The 19347-nt window shown below is 39.3% G+C and overlaps 1 protein-coding gene across 5 annotated transcripts in view; it reads left to right on the plus strand.

The window, feature by feature from the left end:
- Positions 1–19347, plus strand: part of LOC142659517 (actin-binding protein WASF3-like) — a 113334-nt gene that overhangs the window by 53575 nt on the left and 40412 nt on the right. For 3 of the 5 annotated variants that reach the window (XM_075835726.1, XM_075835722.1, XM_075835723.1), the window contains exons 2-4: positions 8804–8977; positions 10273–10407; positions 18157–18310. In XM_075835726.1, coding sequence (XP_075691841.1) covers positions 8845–8977; positions 10273–10407; positions 18157–18310 — 422 coding nt within the window. In that variant the 5' untranslated portion in view covers positions 8804–8844. Of the gene's footprint in view, positions 1–3981; positions 4048–8765; positions 8978–10272; positions 10408–18156; positions 18311–19347 lie in introns of those variants that run through there. The other 2 variants (XM_075835725.1, XM_075835724.1) reach the window with 2 other exon arrangements.

Raw genomic sequence — 19347 nt, forward strand, 5'->3', positions numbered from 1 at the left:
ATAAAGTAGACATATGGGAAATGGTAACTAGTGACTATTTTGTGTGTTATTACTATCTGTTTTACAAGCAGATACATTTAAATTTAGAAAAATGCAAATTTTTGCAAATTTTCTCTAAATTTTGTTTTTTTTTCACGAATAAATATTGAATTTATCGACCAAATTTTTCCACTTTTATAAAGTACAATATGTCACGAGAAAACAATCTCAGAATCGCTAAAAGCATTCCGGAGTTATTACCACATAAAGTGACACATGTCAGATTTGAAAAAATCGGCTGTGCCACAAGCCGAAAACAGGGTGCGTCCTAAAGGGGTTAACTGGGACAAGCTGAGCTCCCCCCCTGTTCTCCTAGTCTCAATACTGAGATCAAATCATCCGCCACACACAGCAACAACAGAAGAATAGTGGTTAGGACATTATAACTAAGATTTTAGGTGGTGTTGCTCTCAACCAAGCACTAGTGTGAGATAATCTAATAACAATGGTAAACTTTCTGGTAGATACTAAATGACATGCTCTTTTTAAATGTTGCTTGTCTGTCACTTCCAGATAAGTATTTTCAATTTCTGTGCTTGCAGATGGTGTTCGTTTTTATTCCACTATTTCACAAATTATCAGTATTTTTAGCAAAATCTTTCTCATGCACTGAAAAATAGACATACCCATCTGGAATGACAATAAGTATCCAGTTTTGGAAAAGAAAAAATACAATACATACAGTGCATTCGGAAAGTCTTCAGACCCTTTCACTTTTTTCACATTTTGTTATGTTGAGGCCTTGTGCTAAAATAAAACAAATTCCAGTTTTCCCCATCATTCTGCACTCAATACCCCATAATGACAAGTGAAAACAGAATGTTAGTAATCTTTGCTAATTTATTGAAAAGGAAAAACGAAAACATTCTACTCCGTACTTAATTGAAGCACCTTTGGCAGTGATAACAGCCTCCAGTCTTCTTGGGTATGATGCCACAAGGTTTGCACACCTGGATTTGGGGATTTTCTGCCATTCTTCTCTGCAGATACTTTCAAGCTCTGTCAGGTTGGATGGGCACCGTCGGTGGACAGCCATTTTCAGGTCTCTCTAGAGATGTTCGATTGGGTTCAAGTCAGGGCTCTGGCTGGACCACTCAAGAACATTGACATTGTTCCTAAGCCGCTCCTGTGTTGTCTTGGCTGTTGCTTAGGGTCATTGTCTTGTTGGAAGGTGAACCTTCGGCCCAGTCTGAGGCCCAGAGCACTCTGAATCAGGTTTTCATTAAGAATATCTCTGTAGTTTGCTCCATACATATTTCCCTCAAACCTGACCAGTCTCCCAGTCCCACATGCTGTTAAACACTGTCATGAGGGATACGTGAACCCACTGGGCCATACCGCCTTGATGGTATGGCAGCTGGACAACAGGACACAGGTCACAGTCTATAGTTCGTATAGGGTACCTGTGGTAACTCAGACAGTAGCAAGACAGGCTCGGCTGGGAATAGGCAGCAAGCAGGCGCCAGGCGTGGTGTAACAGGACAGGCGTGGAACACAGCACAGCACGACTTCAGCTCAATATGGCACTTGACCAGGATAGAGGTTACAGGTAGCAGGAACGGGGAACACTGGGAACTGGAAAACACTAGGATACCATTTGAATAGACATACTAGGATAACGACAACAAGGCTCAGGCAAGATAGGAAGGGGCAGAGCCCTTCTTATAGTCCATGGTGCTCTGGAAGCAATCAGCTCAATCTCACACCAGTGTGCGCTCCAAGGCTGACTGAGCTTGCAAGCGCACCCTGGTGGTCACTGTGGAACAGGATGGCTGCAAATGCAGTCATCTCTGGGGAGAAGGGCGTCGGCCGGATGGAAGGAGTTCGTGGTCAGTGACCACAGACGTTACAAAAACCCCCACAGCATGATGCTGCAACCACAATGCTACACTGTAGGGATGGTATTGGGCAGGTGATGAGCAGTGCCTGGTTTCCTACAGACATGACGCTTATAATTGAGGCGATCAATCTTGGTTTCATCAGATCACAGGATCTTGTTTCTCAGTCTGAGAGTCCTTTAGATGTTTTTTTGCAAACTCCAGACAGGTTTTTATGTGTCTTTTACTGAGGAGAGGTTTCTTTTTTGCCACACTGCCATAAGGCCCAGATTGGTAGCGTTCTGCTGTGATGGTTGACCTTCTGGAAATTTCTCCCATCTGCACGCAGGATCTTCGGAGCTCAGCCAGAGTGACCATTGGGTTCTTGGTCACCCCTCTTACCAAGGCCCTTCTCCCCTGATTACGTAGTTTGGTAGAACAGCCAGCTCTAGGAAGAGTCCTGATTGTTCCAAACTTCTTCCATTTAAAAATTATGGAGGCCACTGTGCTCTTGGGAACTTTCAGTGCAGCAGAATAATTTTTTTTGTACCCTTCTCCAGATCTGTGTCTCCACTCAATCCTGTCTCTGAGCTCTACAGGCAGTTGTTTCCTCTTCATGGATTGGTTTTTCTCTGATATGCATTGTCAGCTGTGAGACCTTATATTTCCAAATCATGTCCAATCAGATGAATTTAGCACAGGTGGACTACAGTCAAGGCGTAGAAACATTATAAAGATGATCTAGAGAAATGGGAGGCCCCCACAGCTAAATTTCAAGTGTCATAGCAAAGGGTCTGAATAATTATGTCCATGCGAAATTGAGTTTTTCATATTTGATAAATTTGAAAAAAAAATCTAAAATTCTGTTTTCACTTTGTCATTATGGGGTATTGAGTTCAGAATGATGGGGAAAACTCGATTTTTTTTTATATTAGCACAAAGCCTCAACATAACAAAATGTGAAATATGTGAAAGGGTCTAAAGACTTTCCGAATGCATTGTATATAAACATGCATACATGAAGAAATGTTTTTAATGAAATGCTTTATTATTGCTCCAACGTGTCTAAAATAAAAAAACTTTCTTAAAAATATACTATAATTTTTTTGGTCTACAGCTCCTATGCAGACCTATGCATCTCCATGGTTACAGACTACAAACCATATGTAGCCTAATCCTGCAGTCATACTCCCTTCCATCTGTCCTCTACTTTTTGTAACCTAGTGAATGTTTTTTATCATGTTACATACTCATAAAAAAAGTTATAGATTTGTTTTGTTAATATAATGAGCTTTGTCTATCATTTGCCAGATTTAGGCTTCATTCACACATTTTTTTGTCTAGTGTTTTAAACTGCATTAAAAAAATGCTTTTTTAAAACACCAGAGTTTTTAAAGATATTCGCTTATCTACGCATTTTAGTGGTGTTTTAAGTTTAGTGCCATTTTGTAAGTGCCTTCTTTGAAGTCCTCTATAACCTATTGGCAAAAAAAAAAACCCAGATCCAGTATCTCAGAAAAGAAAGTCATAAACCTGATTATTTATATATATATATATATATATATATTTTTTTTTTTGTAGTTTACAAATGCATTAATTAAATGTATGGCCCAACGTAATGTGAACATAGCCTGATTGATTTTTGTTGCCATAGCCCCACCTAGTGGACATATAGATTATTACTTATATTATGCAGTTGCGTAGAGAATGTTCTATTGACCAGCAAAGCCTAAGAAACCAATTTATGTGTATTTGGTAGGGTGGAATTTAAAAGTCTGTTATGGTAATACTATTATGTATCCAAGCTGCCTCAAAATAAAGACCTTTTTTTTTTAGCATCTCCTTATAAGCAAAGTTTTATCTACATACTTTATATTAGAGTTCAATTGCAATACACAGTCTAGTTAGCAGGATGCAATTTTGTGGAGCCCTTTCAACGTTAGTTTTATACACTTTGAGGCATTGGACCATGATAAACACAGACAGCTCGGCCCTTCCCTTGGTATACCAGTAAAATCTATGAATTTATATCTTCTGATTCTAGTTTGGGCAACTCCTATCCATGTAAAAGGTCTCTGAATAATAGGCTGATCACATGGAATATCGCAGCGCGGACCCCCCTGATCAGCGGATATGGTGTTTTATGTGAACATGGCTATTTCGTTTTCACAACAACTAGCAGTTTCCTACTGTAAGTTTAGCTGAGGGTTAAATGGAAATCTCCACTTTTTTTTTTTTAAATGTACAGCATTCACAATTTTGTTAGTTGCTCCTCGGAAAGCTGCTATGTTACAGAGTGCCGTAAGGGTATGTGCACACGACTTCTTTTCAGACGTAATGGAGGCGTTTTACGCCTCGAATTACGCCTGAAAAGACGGCTCCAATACGTCGGCAAACATCTGCCCATTGCTTGTAATGGGTCTTACGATGTTCTGTGCAGACGAGCTGTCATTTTACCCATCGCTGTCAAAAGACGGCACGTAAAATTACGCCCACGTCAAAGAAGTGCAGGACACTTCTTGGGACGTAATTGGAGTTTTTTTTCATTGACTCCAATGAAAACCAGCTCCAATTCCGTCCGTAAAAGACGCCACGAAAAACGTGTGCACTTGTAAAAACGTCTGAAATTCAGGAGCTGTTTTCTCCTGAAAACAGCTCCGTAATTTCAGACGTATTTGGCGTTACCGTGTGAACATACCCTTACTGCTTTGCTGTGTAATTGCGATTGAGTCTACAGTGTACAATAAGAGTATGTTCACACAGCTCAGATTTAGGGCTTATTCAGATGAACGTATAATACGTCCGTGCAACACGCGTCATTTTCACGCGCGTCACACGGACCTATGTTAGTCAATGGGGCCGTTCAGACCATCAGTGATTTTCATATAGCATATGTGCGCTGCGTAAAACTCACGATATGTCCTATATTTGCCAGTTTTCGCGCATCACGCACCCATTGAAGTCAATGGGAGCGTGAAAACCGCGCACGCTGAGCCCGCTCCATACACTGCAGGTGTCAGCTTCTGACATGCTGCTCTAACGGCCAGGAACAGCAATTTCGCTGTTCCTGGCAGTTTAAAGGGGTTGTGCCATAAAACACATGCATTCCCTATCCACAGGATAGGGGATGCATGTGTAATCGATAAAGAGAACGGGGACCGAAAGTTACCAAAAGCGCTGCATGAGAAGCTGTGACTTCCGTGTTCTGTGTCCGGCAGCTTCATAGAGATCAATGGGATTCTTCTGCGCATGCGCGAGCGGCTCTCCATTGATCTCTATGGAGCTGCGGAACAGATAAGCCGGACACAGAACCCTGATGTCCAGGCTTCTCATGTAGCGCTTTGGGTGACTTTCGGTCCCCTGTTCTACTTATCGCTGGGGGTCCTAGCAGTGGGACCCCCAGCGATCTCACATGTAGCCCCTATCCTGTGGATAGGGGATACATGTGTTTTATGGCAAACCCCTTTACCTAGTTAAATTCCGTGGTCAATAGCGACCGCAGCATTTATAGGGGTTTTTCTATGAAGGACATTTATGACATATCCACAGAATATGTCATAAATGTCAGATAGATGCAGGACCCGGATCTATCTCTAGAAGGGGGCCCCCTAAACTACTGAACAGTAGTTACGGAAACAGTGTAGCTAGCATGCTACGCTGCTTCCATAACTGCCATTCACTACTATGGGAGTTAGGGAAACAGCGTAGTTACGCTGTTTCAGTGACTCCACATGTAACCAAGTAGCCGCTGGTTCAAGTCCCCTAGGGGAACTAATAAAATGTGTTTAAAAAAAAAAAATGGTAGATACATTTTCAGGAGTTTAAAAAAGAAAGATATTAAAAGTTCAAAAAAAAAACTTTTCCCATTTTTCCCCAAGCACAATGTAAAAAATAAAATAATTTGGTATCGCTGCGTCCGTAAAAGTCTGATCTATTACACTATACCATTATTTAACTCGCACGGTGAGTTTAAAAATGTAAAACATCAAAATACTTTTTTGGTCACCTTAGTGCTTAAAATATGAAATAAAGAAAAAAGTGATCAAAAAAATCGTACATACCAAAAATTGGGGCCAAAAAAACTACAGCTCGTCCCGCAAAAAATAAGCCCTCACACCGCTCAATCGATGAAAAAAATCTAAAAAAAATGTTGGCTCTCAGAATGTGGTGAAACAGAATAAATTATTTTTTAACAAATAATTTTTTTCCTATTTTCTATTTGTCTAAAACCTGGGTGCGTCTTATGGTCAGGTACGTCTTATAGTCCGAAAAATACGGTATATAGAAGCTGCAGCAGCATGGAGGAGATTATACAGCCGCAATGAGCAGTGTAGCTGTGAATCCAGCACTGGAATGAGATATAAGACTTACTAGAAAGCTGCAGCAGTGTCTCTGTGTCTGTGTCTATCTGCCTCTCTCTGCTCACCCCTCTCCATAAAATTCCATGGGAAGCTATAACCTGATCCCTCAGTCCATCTGGTCTTGAGGAGATGGAAAAAGTTGTAAATTCTGAGTGTATGGGTGGAGAGAGGGAGAGCCATTTTTCTTTAATAAGTTATATTACAGTTTCTTATATTTCACTTGTACTATTGATTTATGCTAAGTTTGCTGAAATGTTAGTGACTAATTTAAATAAATTACGGTTTACAGCAGCAGTGATTTTTCACAAAGCTTTTTGTCACCCCTGATGATGTAAAATCTGACACCCTTCTTCTAGAAATAACACTGCAATATTGAAAGTAAACTATGGATGAAGTACATTAATTCCATTGCAGAAAACGTTAACGCTGTTATGGTTTATTAGAAGCCATCTCTGTAGCACGCAGTACAGGGTGTCTGTCCATGTAGCTTGGGCTGATATTATTTGCAAATAATTATTTAGGTATCATAAGGCTCTTCTGATCCTGTTACTCAGGAGGACCAGAGACCCTAAAGAAGTGACCCCCAACCTTTCTTGCCTTGAGAGCCACAATCAGCACTGAGAGATGGCCACAACCACATTCAACATAAAGTGATCGTAAAAGTCAAATAGCTTATTTAAAACTTTATTTTCCATCGACATAGCTATATGAGGGCTTGTTTTTTGTGAGATGAGCTTTTTAATGGTAACATTTTAGAATACATATAACCTATTGACTAACTTTTATCAGCTTTTTGGGGGGGGGGGGGTAATGAAAAACAGCAATTCTGCTATATTTTTTAGTCTTAAATTTATGTTGTTCACCGTGTGGTATAAATAACATGATAACTTTATTCTCCAGGTCAGTATGATTGCAGTGATACCAAATTTATATAGTTTTTTTCCCCATACTGCATAATAAAAATACCCTTTTCCCAAAAATGTATTGTTGTTGTGTTTTGCATATAAATGTTAATATCTTTTGCACATGATTCCTTTTTTTATGGAGTAATCTTTGTGCAGTGTTTACTTTAACGTTGTAAATGTATAGTAAAACTTAAAGGGGTTGTCCACCACCTCCCTTCAGCCTGACCTGATATTGGCCGTGGAGAGACGATTCTGCACGCCGGTAAGGACAGTTGCCAAAGCAAGTGTCTGACGCCCGGCAAGTATCGTGCACGTGTGCTATTCTCATTATTAGGACACATACAAGAAACTTGCCTGGCATCCGCTGGCCTTTTTGGCAACTGTCCTTCTCAGCGTGCAGCAACGTCTCCCCACGCCCACTGTCCTAACAGGGTGAAGAAAGAGGCACTGGACCATTCATTTTAGTTTCTACTGTACTTGCCCTCTGTGAGATAAAAAATGATGCTTCTACTGTACTTGCCCTCCTTAAACATAATCATGGCTTCTCACCTTCTCACCCAACCTATTACCTACCCTCCTCCATGTGTTTGTTACCTGCCCTCATCTGACTACACAACCTTACTGGAGGAGTGCAGTTAATGGGTTTGGGGGAGAGGTGAGGACCATGCCATGCTATTATTGACGATGTACCTAACTACTGTATAGCAGAGAGCTTCCTATTCATGACTACTACCCCATGACTATTTCATGACTACTACTCCTCTCATGTAAGCCAGTGCCTTAGTCTGCACTACAGAAATACGTGAGTCTGCTAGACCTCTGCAAATCTTCCGGTCTAGCAGACAGCTTGCCAGCCCCACAGCAGTTTGGGGACTCCTGCCCTACAGTAAAAGTTGCCGTTAGGGTTATATTTTTTTAACAATATTCTGCATGATGAAAACATGGAAAACGCTGCAATTTTCTAATATACATTGTGTGTCAACTCCACAGCAATTTCCAAGATCTCTGTCTGTTGTCAGTGAATAGAAACATTAGTTGATCATGTCCAACCAACACAGGTGCACAACTCATTCCAGTTTATCTGGTTCTATCTAGAATTATCCCTAATTCTATCTTGCAACTTGTTTCAGAAGGATAGAATTTAAAAGGAGTTGTTCATCACATGAATGCTCCAACATGTCAGGCAACCAGGGGCGTGGCTATAGGGGGTGCAAAGGAAGCAGTCACACCCAGTCCCTTCTGCCTGAGAGTGCCCAATAGGCTTGCTGCCACATAAGGAAACGCCAGTTTAAAAAATGGTGCATGGTAGGTGGGGTGCGCTGTTACAGATCTTACATTGGGGTCCAGGAGCTTCAGGTTGCGCCTCTGTTAATGCCTGTGTCTATGTAATTACTGCAGTCATACATGCCTTGTTCTAACAGACAGGTGGCTGCTCATACTCTATTCTAGATTTCCATACCTCCCTTTTAATGCATGTGCAGATCATTAGCATATTGCGAAGATATGTGAAACTGGATCTTTACTAGACAGTTGGGTGTGTTTGATAGAATATACATTTTAAAGATTATATTTAGAATGATTAAGATTTTTTAGATGTCAAAGTTAATAAATATTGTTATTTATTTGTATATTTGCTATTACAGGTGGTGGAAACATCAGGTTTCTTTTATTGTCATTTCAGTTGCCCTTGATGTTTTATACAGCTAAGCCCAACAGAAAAAAATGCCATTGGTTAAGAGGAATATTGAACCGCGGCATTTATGTCGTGGGATAGTGCCAGATGCAGTTACCAGTGAGTTGGAGTGTGTCACCAACAGTACCCTGGCCGCCATCATCAAACAACTGGGTAGCCTAAGTAAGTGCATATCTATTCTTAAGCCCGGGACACTGATTTTGTTTAGCTTTAATATATGCTTAACAATGACATTCAACAATTTTATTAGAAGCAAGGCTAGTCTTTATATAACCCACTATTTCTAATCTGCAGGATGATGGGGCTCATGGGACCCAAGCTTCAGCCAGATTACGAATACATATCCCGCAAATCCCTTAGCAGGCCTAATTTTCTACGCCATATGACCAGTATGATTTACCTACTTAATATGAAACTGATTAGATAAATCCCATGCTTATCTAGGCATCAAATGTGCCTACATCTCTGGCTGTTAATGTGTACTGTACATGAAAATATTATACTAAAAGTGACTTCTTCTGGCATTTTCTTTAACCACGCAGCAAGAATATCCTGTTGGAACCCCAAAGTTAAAACCCCCCAGAAATGTATAGAGCACACACATACTGCACATGGCACAACCACATGCTCTGCTCCTCATCAATACCATACAGGAATCTACCACCATACTTGTAATGCTGTCTCCGGGATTTCATTGTATTCATTGACCATATGTCTGATAACGAGTAACTTCTAGGTATGTTACATCATAATAAATGTTTAACAATCTTTTAACCTCTTCCAGTTTCTATGAATTCTAGTTGTTGTACCAAGAACATACATGCTATAGAGACAGGCTCTGCGACTGCTATGGGGCCAAATGACATTGGGACCCTTTCCCTTTTCCTCATGGGTGGTTGTGAATCTACACAGCGTCTCCCTCTATATCAGCAACAAAGGAGACTAGAATCAACCAGAGGGTATCTGCCCTTTTTTCTAACAAAGGGTAAAAATAGCCAGGGACCACTTGTCCTAGAATGAGGGAATTGGGACAAACAGCACTAAGAGTTGGATTCCATTTTGTTTTTGTGTGGCCCCTCTAGCCTTGAGTTTCACGGTCAGTATTTACAGCCACTATAAGGGGTGCTCGGTTACTCAAGGCCTTAAAAGTTGTCCTCTTAAGTGCCATTAACTCATAGTTTTCCACATACTCAAACGGAGTAATAGAACACTTCTGCTTCATACTTTGAAAATCAACATAGTAAAATAATAACTATAATATTGTGCACATAAAGAGTTAAACATGATGGATAATTATTAATTTAAGATAAAATTACCAAATTAAATCAAAATCTGCCCTGTCTATCCATAAACCGAGTGATAAAATAGAATTTCATAGTTTGCAGTCCTGTTTTTTAAGTTCTGGTAATTGTTTTAGTTGTGCTATATTTCTGTTTTTTGCATTGCCCATGACGCAGGCCGACATGCAGAGGACATCTTTGGAGAGCTGTTTAATGAAGCAAACAGCTTCTACCTTCGGATGAATTCACTGCAGGAGAGAGTGGACTTGCTGGTCATCAAAGTAACTCAGTTAGACTCCACTGTGGAAGAAGGTAATCATTCACACCATATCCCTGCCGTGTATTATTATGTGGTAATTATATGACCATTGATTCGTATTAAAGTTATTTTTACACTTTTTTGGAAAGATCTGTAACTTTTCATCTTTATTTAATTACATATTTATTTAATTGAGTATTGCGTTATTTAGGGACTTTAGATTCAGATTACCCCTCAATTAGCAAATCCCAAGGACTGTGCCAGTACCTGGTTATTAGTGATGGAGGTCTACATAGTTACATAGGTTGAAAAAAAACACAGGTCCATCAAGTTCAACCTTTGTCAATCAATTATATAGAACTAATTGCTAGATTAATTGGAACCCTCAATGCCATTCGTCGTCAAATAATCATACAGCCCTTTTTTAGTAATGACATAGTATCTGTCATTACTACCTCTTGGGTTAGGGCATTCCATAGTATGAATACTCTAAGGGTATGTTCACACGCTGAGTAAAAAACGGAATTGCGGAGCTGTTTTTAGACAAAACAGCCTCTGATTTTAAGCCGTTTTTTAAGCTGAAAATGTTTTTCAGGCGTTTTTCTAGACGTTTTTGGAGCTGTAAAAACAGCTCCAAAAACGGCTCAAGAAGTGACATGCTTCTTCTTTTACAGGGTGTTTTTTTATGTTCACGCGCTGTGTTTTCAGGCGTATTTTGGGGTGTAAATGCCCGAAATACGCCTGAAAAAGTGGTAGCTGAACGCCTACAAACATCGGCCCATTGAATTCAATGGGAAAAACTGTGTTTCGTTAAGACGGGGCGTTTTTTTAAGCCGTCGTTTTAAAAAAAATGGCGAGTAAAAAAACGCACCATAAAAAGAAGGATCATGTCACTTCTTGAGACGTTTTTGGAGCTGTTTTTCATCGTGTCAATAGAAAAACAGCTCCAAAAACACCTAAAAAAACTTTTCAGCTTCGAAAACGGCTGAAAATCAGAGGCTGTTTTCTCTGAAAAGAGAGTCTTACCGCTCTTTGTTTTCTGTCCCTTAACCAATTCTTTAACCATGTGCATACATTGTCCCCCAGTTCCTGCCTCTGTACAGATGTAGCCGTCTTTATCTTGACTTTTAACGCATTAAATACACAGTGGCAAGATCCTTTATCTTGACTTTTTCAATTACTTTTCAATGGCTTTTGTTCTGTGATATCACGCTGCAGCACATTATCAGAGTCAAGATAAAGATGGCTACATCCGTAGCTTGAGTGCAAGACTGTTGTGTGGAACAGTATCAAATTATTTTACAAAATCCAGATATAGCCCATCAGCCGCATGACCAACATCCAGATTTGCACTTACCCCCTCATATAAACTGACCTGTTGGTTAGGCACGACCTGTTTTTCATAAATCCTTGCTGGTTATGAGTTATTAGATTATTCTCCGCTATATACTGTACCTTTGCAGTTCATCTCCTAGAATACACTCAAAAAGTTTACATACCACAGTTGTCAAACTTATTTGATGGGAGTTACTCAGAACCACATTCTTACCCTTCTTAAATATTGGTAAAACATCCTCCAATCCTGTGGCACTGATCCTGTTACAAGGGAGTCTAAGGCCCCATGCACACGAACGTGTTTTTGCGTCCGCAATTCCCCCGAAAATCCACGGGAGAATTGCGGACCCATTCATTTCTATGGGCCCATACACACTATCCGTGTTTTCACGGGTCCCCGCATGTCCGCAAATCCGTGCCGCACAAACTCAGGACATGTCTTATTACGGCCCGCAAATTCGATGCGGACATGCCCATAGAAGTCAATGGGCCCGTGAAAAATGCGGGTACACCTCCGTGTGTCAACCGCAGTTTGCGGATTTGCGGAAGTTTTGCTAGGCGACGACCGGGAATGAGTTCTGTCGTCATCCTGTTTTACCTAGGCTTTTTTTTTTTATCCGCATTTTGCCTTTTACATACGGATGAACTGCGGATTACATACGGATGAACTGCGGAGGACATTTCACGGAACACGGTCCTGGAATTTGCGGACCAGAAAAACACTACGGTCGTGTGCATGAGGCCTAAGAAGATGAGATACAATGGTCTGTCAAGTACCGAGCTTAATACACGTGGATGTATGCCGTCTGGGCCGAGGGCTTATAAAATATTTAACAGATGCAATATACTTCTGTGTTCAGTAGGTAATATTGGGTGGAGAACCTTGATTACTGTCCCCCTGAATATGACTTTTTTTGGACTTATATTAATTTAGTTGGCGATTTGTTTTTCTGTGGCTAACATTGCTTATGTGATTTAATTTATATTTTACCTATTGAGATCTTTGTAAGCCTAGAATTCTTCTTCTGAATCCTTAGCCTCCAATGTTTTAAATATTTTTGTTTTTGTCTTATTATATTCAATACTTCCCTATTCACCCATATTGGACTATTTTTATTCCTAGACATTTTGTTACCCGAGGTTATAAACTTACTACATGATTCATCTATATCTTTAGAAAATCTATTTAAAACTATTTTCAGTGTTTGTATTTACCATTACATTATCCCAATCTACTAGACTAAGCTCTTCCCTCAGTTGATTGAGTTTTGCTTTCCTAAAGTTCCAGATTTTTGTAGCTCCCCTTTGTACTGATTTATTGAATATTAGTTTGAAACTTAAAGAGGCTCTGTCACCAGATTCTCAAATCCCTATCTCCTATTGCATGTGATCGGCGCTGCAATGTAGATAACTGTAACGTTTTTTTTTTTTTAAAACGTTAATTTTTGGCCAAGTTATGAGCTATTTTATATATATGCAAATGAGCTTTGAAATGGACAATTGGGCGTTTTTTTTTCGTTATGTCCAACTGGGCGTGTATTGTGTTTTTAACTGGGCGTGTTTACGTGTATGACGCTGACCAATCAATGACCAGTCAGCATCATACACTCCTCTACATTTATTTACACAGCAGCGATGTGCAGCCACATACACAGAGATTAACGTTAATCAAGTGTCCTGATAATGAATACACATGAAATCCAGCCTGGACGTCATGTGTATTCAGAATCCTGACACTTCGGAATCTTTTCTGTGAGATTCCCGCAAGCCACTCGTAATCTTGTGAGATTACGGAGGTAAACGAGATTTTGTTTCCCTTGCTGGAAATCTCAAAGAAAAGAGTCAGAAGTGTCAGGATTCTGAGTACACATGACGTCCAGGCTGGATGGTCATGTGTATTCATTATCAGGACACTTGATTAACAGAGGTGGCGCATGGTACCACACCATCTAGATATCATTTTCTGGATACCTCAGGTGATTATTGTGGATTGCTGATTTGATTAAATCCTGGTTGTGTCATGGGTATTTGTATTCAACAGAATTACATAGTTTTTTAAACTGAGTAATGAATAAAGGTTATGTTTTATGAAGAGTTCCCACTCTGTGATACTACTGAAGGTGGCAGTCGTCCTGGGCCCTGGATGCCTGGTGCAGGCGACACCACCACAAATAAGGCAGCTGTGCTGCCCGGCACATTATGGGCTAGACGGCACGGGGCCCCCTCGTTTGCCCTGTAGCAGCCGCTATGGATGCTATAGCGGTAGTTCCGACACTGGCGGCAGCTGTACCAGCGGCACCTGGTTAGTAGCAGCGCTGCGGCGCCCTTCCTTCCCTCTTATTTGTGCCCTGGGCACATGCCTGGCCTGCCCCCCCCCTAGCTACACCCCTGTCCAAGTACTCCCGGACCTCCACATCTAATATTGTATCTGGCTTTACCTTCTTAACAAAACACTGCAACTTCATAGAGCTGCAATGATTTATTTAGGAGTTTCAATGCTTTCTTTTCCAACAGCAGACACACGCAATACTGCTCAACAACCTAAATTGACACTGCCATGAACATATTTTAATTGCTTGTGCTGGGATGTGTGAGGACCCATTAGGACTTAAGGATGTCTTAGACATCAATGATCCAATGATCCTGACGATAATGTCTCTCGGCAAAATTAGCAGGTCTCTTATTAAAGAGTGACTACCAAAACATCTATGTTAAAGATTCTTAGGGTATGTTCACAAACAAGAGATTTTTTGCAGACATTTCTGAATGAGGTTTGTAAAAATCCATGCACGTGCAGCAGAAACAATCCCATTTAGAAGTATGAAATGGATATTTAGTTGCAGAAATCTGCCACATGTGAACATACCCTTAGTGTATTGTAAAAAAAATAAATGTTAATTAGTATGTAAATAACTTATTTGTGACTTGTCAGGGCTGTCAGGGGTTGAAGTAATGGGCCTCCTGGGAAGAACTTCTTTGTTTGTGCTCCTATACGCTAATTCCTATGAGTGTTATCATAGGTATGTGTAAACTAATATCATACAATAAGGTTAATGTTTTTTTTTTTTTTACCTGTGCTAGAAAATGTGCTCGGAAAAAGTAATATATATAATATAGTTTAAAAAGCAATAGAACAGCATTCCTGCTGGTCTGGTCTGGTCTGCTCTCGTGAATTTATTTACAAAAATTCATATCACAGAAAATCACCCTAGATTGAATGATTTCAAAATGTAAGTTCAGCAACGTTTTGAGTTGTGTAACCCCCCATCTGGCATGTCAGAGGTGAACTGTATTTTTGAAGTGCCAATGTTGCCTGTAGTGCTCAGAGCAGACTGTCACACTAGGGGCATATATCATCTACACCATGGTGCCACCACTCGTGAAGTAGTGCCAGACAACTAGTAAGATCAACAATGTTGCCCATGCTATTATACTTACAACACAGAATTGTCCATAATATTGTGCCAGCCTACTTCTTTATTAATCCAAAACATTTACTAGGTGTTTTTCATGATGCAAAAAAACATTTTTTTAGTTACCATATTTTTGAGACTAGAATACAAACTTTTTAGCAAGACAACAAGTCTTGCTAATAGGTCTCCCTGACCATATTCTTAATGATCGGGCAGAGCTATGCAGCTTTTCACAGCCACACAGTCCTCTCTTTACCAGCCTGGCACTGATTTGTATGAGCCTGGGGAGCTGAGTAAACCACCAGACTGCCCGGTATTAACCCCCGCTCTATTAGCCTAGACCACCAAATAATAAATATGAACTCCTTCTTCTATCCTGGACTATCAAAGAAGTGGAAATTACCCTACACGACCATGGAATCAAATATAAACCCATTCCCCTACCCTAAACCACCAAGAAAGTGATGCCTTACTCTATGCCACCATGGAATCAACTATTAACCCACCTTCCAATGACCCTAGATCACCAGATACCGTGACAGTAAATGCTCTACTACCTTACACCACTTAGTCTGATTTTTTTTTTTTTCTTATTTCCTGTGGTCTAAACCTGGGTGTGTTTTATGGTCTGTTGTGTTATATAGTCTGAAAAATACATGATGTATTTATCTACGGTCTATGGATGATAACCAAAATAACCAGGTTTACAGCTATCAGAGGTGGGCATTGTTCTATTTCTACATTACTAGGCAAATTCGCCTTTCAGGAATTCTACATTTGACAACTCATTGGAGAAAAGTCATATTGGCTGTCACACGCCTGCCCCAGAACTATATAGCTAAGATGACTGAAAATAATTTTATTAACCAAAGGTGCCAGTACTAGGAAGTACAGTTACTCATGCTTTTTATGCTAGAGGAGGTAAAATTATCTTCTAAGTACACCGTATGATATTATTAAACACGTGATACATGCAAATATACTGTATGTAATGAATGGAGCTCTAGTCAGACATTTGACAAAAAAAATTCAAAAGTGATGTGATAGAAAGGGTTAGTTCTACATTGGACTAGTGTGTAACTTGTGTTGTAGTGTGCATATTTGCCGTGTATATCTCACTTTTTCCAGTTTTTTTTTAAATGTAATATGGTTGACATGTTTTCATCATAACTATAGTCTTGATTTGTCTCTGAAATCACACTATTATTTTAATGATTTATCAAGTGCAGTACGTGCTGGCATGGTACATTATTAGCATATTACTATATTATTAAGAGACGATTACTAAAATTCCACAACAAAAATAATACTATCCATGTATCTCCAAAGTCTGGCAGTAATTGAGTAGATTAACATTTCAATTAATTGAGGCACTTCTGCCCTTATGGCTCAGAAACTGTGGTCAGATCCAGGTGGTTTACTTATATAAAGCATTTGTTTCCTAAGTGTTACATTTCCTTTCTATGTGCCCCATTAATTCATTAATTAAGCCATGTGTTCATTAATTGGAAGATGAGTAAACTGCAGCATATGCTTTGGCACTATAATGTAATGCCACTTCTTCAGGTTTTTCATATTAAAGAGACCAAAATTAATAAGAGTTTGTCATCGGAACATTACAGATCATAATAACTTTCTCCACATAAATCCCTTTTGATGCTCATCAGATACTGTAGAACAGAAGTGGCAAAAAAATACCTAAAGCGTCATTGTAAGATTATGATGTCTTCTGCTGGTTACGTTCTCCAAATATCTTGGACTGTTATCTGGTGTAGGATTCCCGGATAGAAGCCATCCCATATAATAGTCGATTATATTTTGACTAGCCTAGAAAAATGTTGGAAAGTTAATAAAATTTCATCATTGGTGGAAATGCATAGACTATAATACTACCCTGGAATATTTGATAGCGCTCCTTAGGATACAGTCAAGAAATATCAACTCAGTGGAGGCAAGAGGCAAACATATATTATACAACACCTAAAGACCGATGAATAAAAGAGCCTAAATTACAAGGGAATAAATTGGTCACTCCATCTATACTGGAAAGTTATTATGTGTATGGACTGATATACTCTGAAGTCACTTCACTAAATAGTCTATTTTGCCTTTCCCCCTGTTCTATTTTTTGCTTGTATTTTTACATTTTTTTTATCTATTTTTGATCTATAAATAAATATCAATGCTGGTTTTATTATCTTAATATTCTCCTAAAATGCAAAAATGTGACTTGCTGATTTTTATTTTATAAGATTGTTATTGACCCATCATTAACAATGTGATCAATAAAAATGTGGCAGAAAAGCCATAAATACAGATTTTGCAGTAAATGGCACTTGTACATCACATAAATGCATTTTGTGTTGCACATTTGATTCCCCATGTAATGTTATTTCTAAATTGTTTGTACTTGAAGGAAGAAGAAATATTTGAAGCAAACGCAATAGACCTTTAGCATTTTTCATGTTAAAATTATATTTAATTTATATAATTCTCATAGAAGCTATGATATTTGATATGATTAAACTCTGTAGAACTTCTATAAGAAATATCTTGCATAAACAGTATCTTATGAAGTGTAACAATGCAGTTTATAAAAAAAAAAACTTAGCAGTACATTTGACCACATGACATTTTTCGGACCTTCACAATGCTCCAAATGATCAGAAATTGAGCAAAATGTAAAATGATTGAATAAGACACATGCCCTAATGTAACACTGTTTTGTACGGAGGCTGTTAGTGACCTATGGACTGGATGTCGTCTCCAGTACAACTTTTATGTTCCACTTTTTTGAGTCCCACAATAATCCGGCTTTTTTCATCAGCCGGTCCACTCCTCTACTTATCCATCTGCTGGCTTAGAGTAGTACTACCTGCTGCTGATGGAAAGCCATAGGTTGGTTGAAGTTTATTACCAGCAGTATTCACTTTTGATTTCGTCTTATTAAGTCGATTGATTATGTTATCTTGTATGTATACAAATTTTGGGATATATCCAGTTTTCATTTACAACGGTATAACAACCCTCTTTGGTTTTCTTTTGTGTGTACAGTATCATTGCAGGACATAAATATGAGGAAAGCATTTAAAAGCTCCACGGTGCAGAATCAGCAGGTGGTGTCTCGGAATTCCATACCGAATCCAGTTATGGAGATGTACCAACGCTGTGACAAGCCTCCACCGCTCAACATCCTGACCCCATACAGGTGATAAAGTCCATAGAAGCCATGTGGCATTCACCATAGAGCTACAGAGCTTCCTTCTTTCCATAGCTGTTAAGTTGACAATACACATCATAGGTATGTACTTTGTAATACTAAATGGTTTAACAGATTTATAATCCCTGTTACATGTCTTAGTTCCTCCAAAATAGTTCATATTTACATTTTTTGCCCATTTCTTATATAGCACCAACATACTCTGCAGTAGTGTACAGAAATGTCACGATATCAAATACATATACTGTACAAATACACGCTATATGATACCTAGTATATATGTTTGGTTTTGTTTTATATGTGAGATTTCAGGTATTAACACTCAAAATTGCACGGTTCCTATAAAGCAAAATTATAAGGGGCCCTTTGGACCCCATTCCACATCATCCATATACTGTATTTCAGCACAATGCTCCTGCAGTGTACCTTGTGGTGTAGTTCACAGTGCAGAAAACTGTTTTGCCTTCATCAGTCCCTAAAGCTGGACACACGCATGAGATAAAATTTGGCAAAACTATCTAATGTGTATGAGGGCCTTCCAACTATACCCGATGGCAGAAATCCAACATTCCTGATCCTTTGTTCCCGCAGGAGATAAACCACTGCCTTAATCCCCACCACCCATTGAAAACAACAGGCACGTTCAACTGTTGTATGGCCATCTAAACTACAAGGCCAGCCCTCCTATATCCCCAGGCTGCTATACCTGCTCACTCACTAGCTCACCTAATCAAAATAAGCTGAGTTCACACATCGCGGCGAAAAACGCAACATACAAACCCTGCCTAAAAGCTCCATTTAGAGAAATTTGTAAACTATAGGGGAAGTTACCAGTCTGCTTGCAGATTTAAATAAACTATAGTAGTTGGGTTGAAATGTTCTTTCTGTATCCCAGGAACGCTTAACTCAGGTTTAAAGTTCATTCTTCTCATACTGTGCATGAAACAGCCACCATCTGCTATTTCTATCATTTATTTATAAAGCCTAAACATATTCAGCCTTACAGTAGGATTAAAGAAATTCTG

The sequence above is a fragment of the Rhinoderma darwinii genome, chromosome 8, assembly GCF_050947455.1.
Source record: "Rhinoderma darwinii isolate aRhiDar2 chromosome 8, aRhiDar2.hap1, whole genome shotgun sequence".
Lineage (NCBI taxonomy): Eukaryota > Metazoa > Chordata > Amphibia > Anura > Rhinodermatidae > Rhinoderma > Rhinoderma darwinii.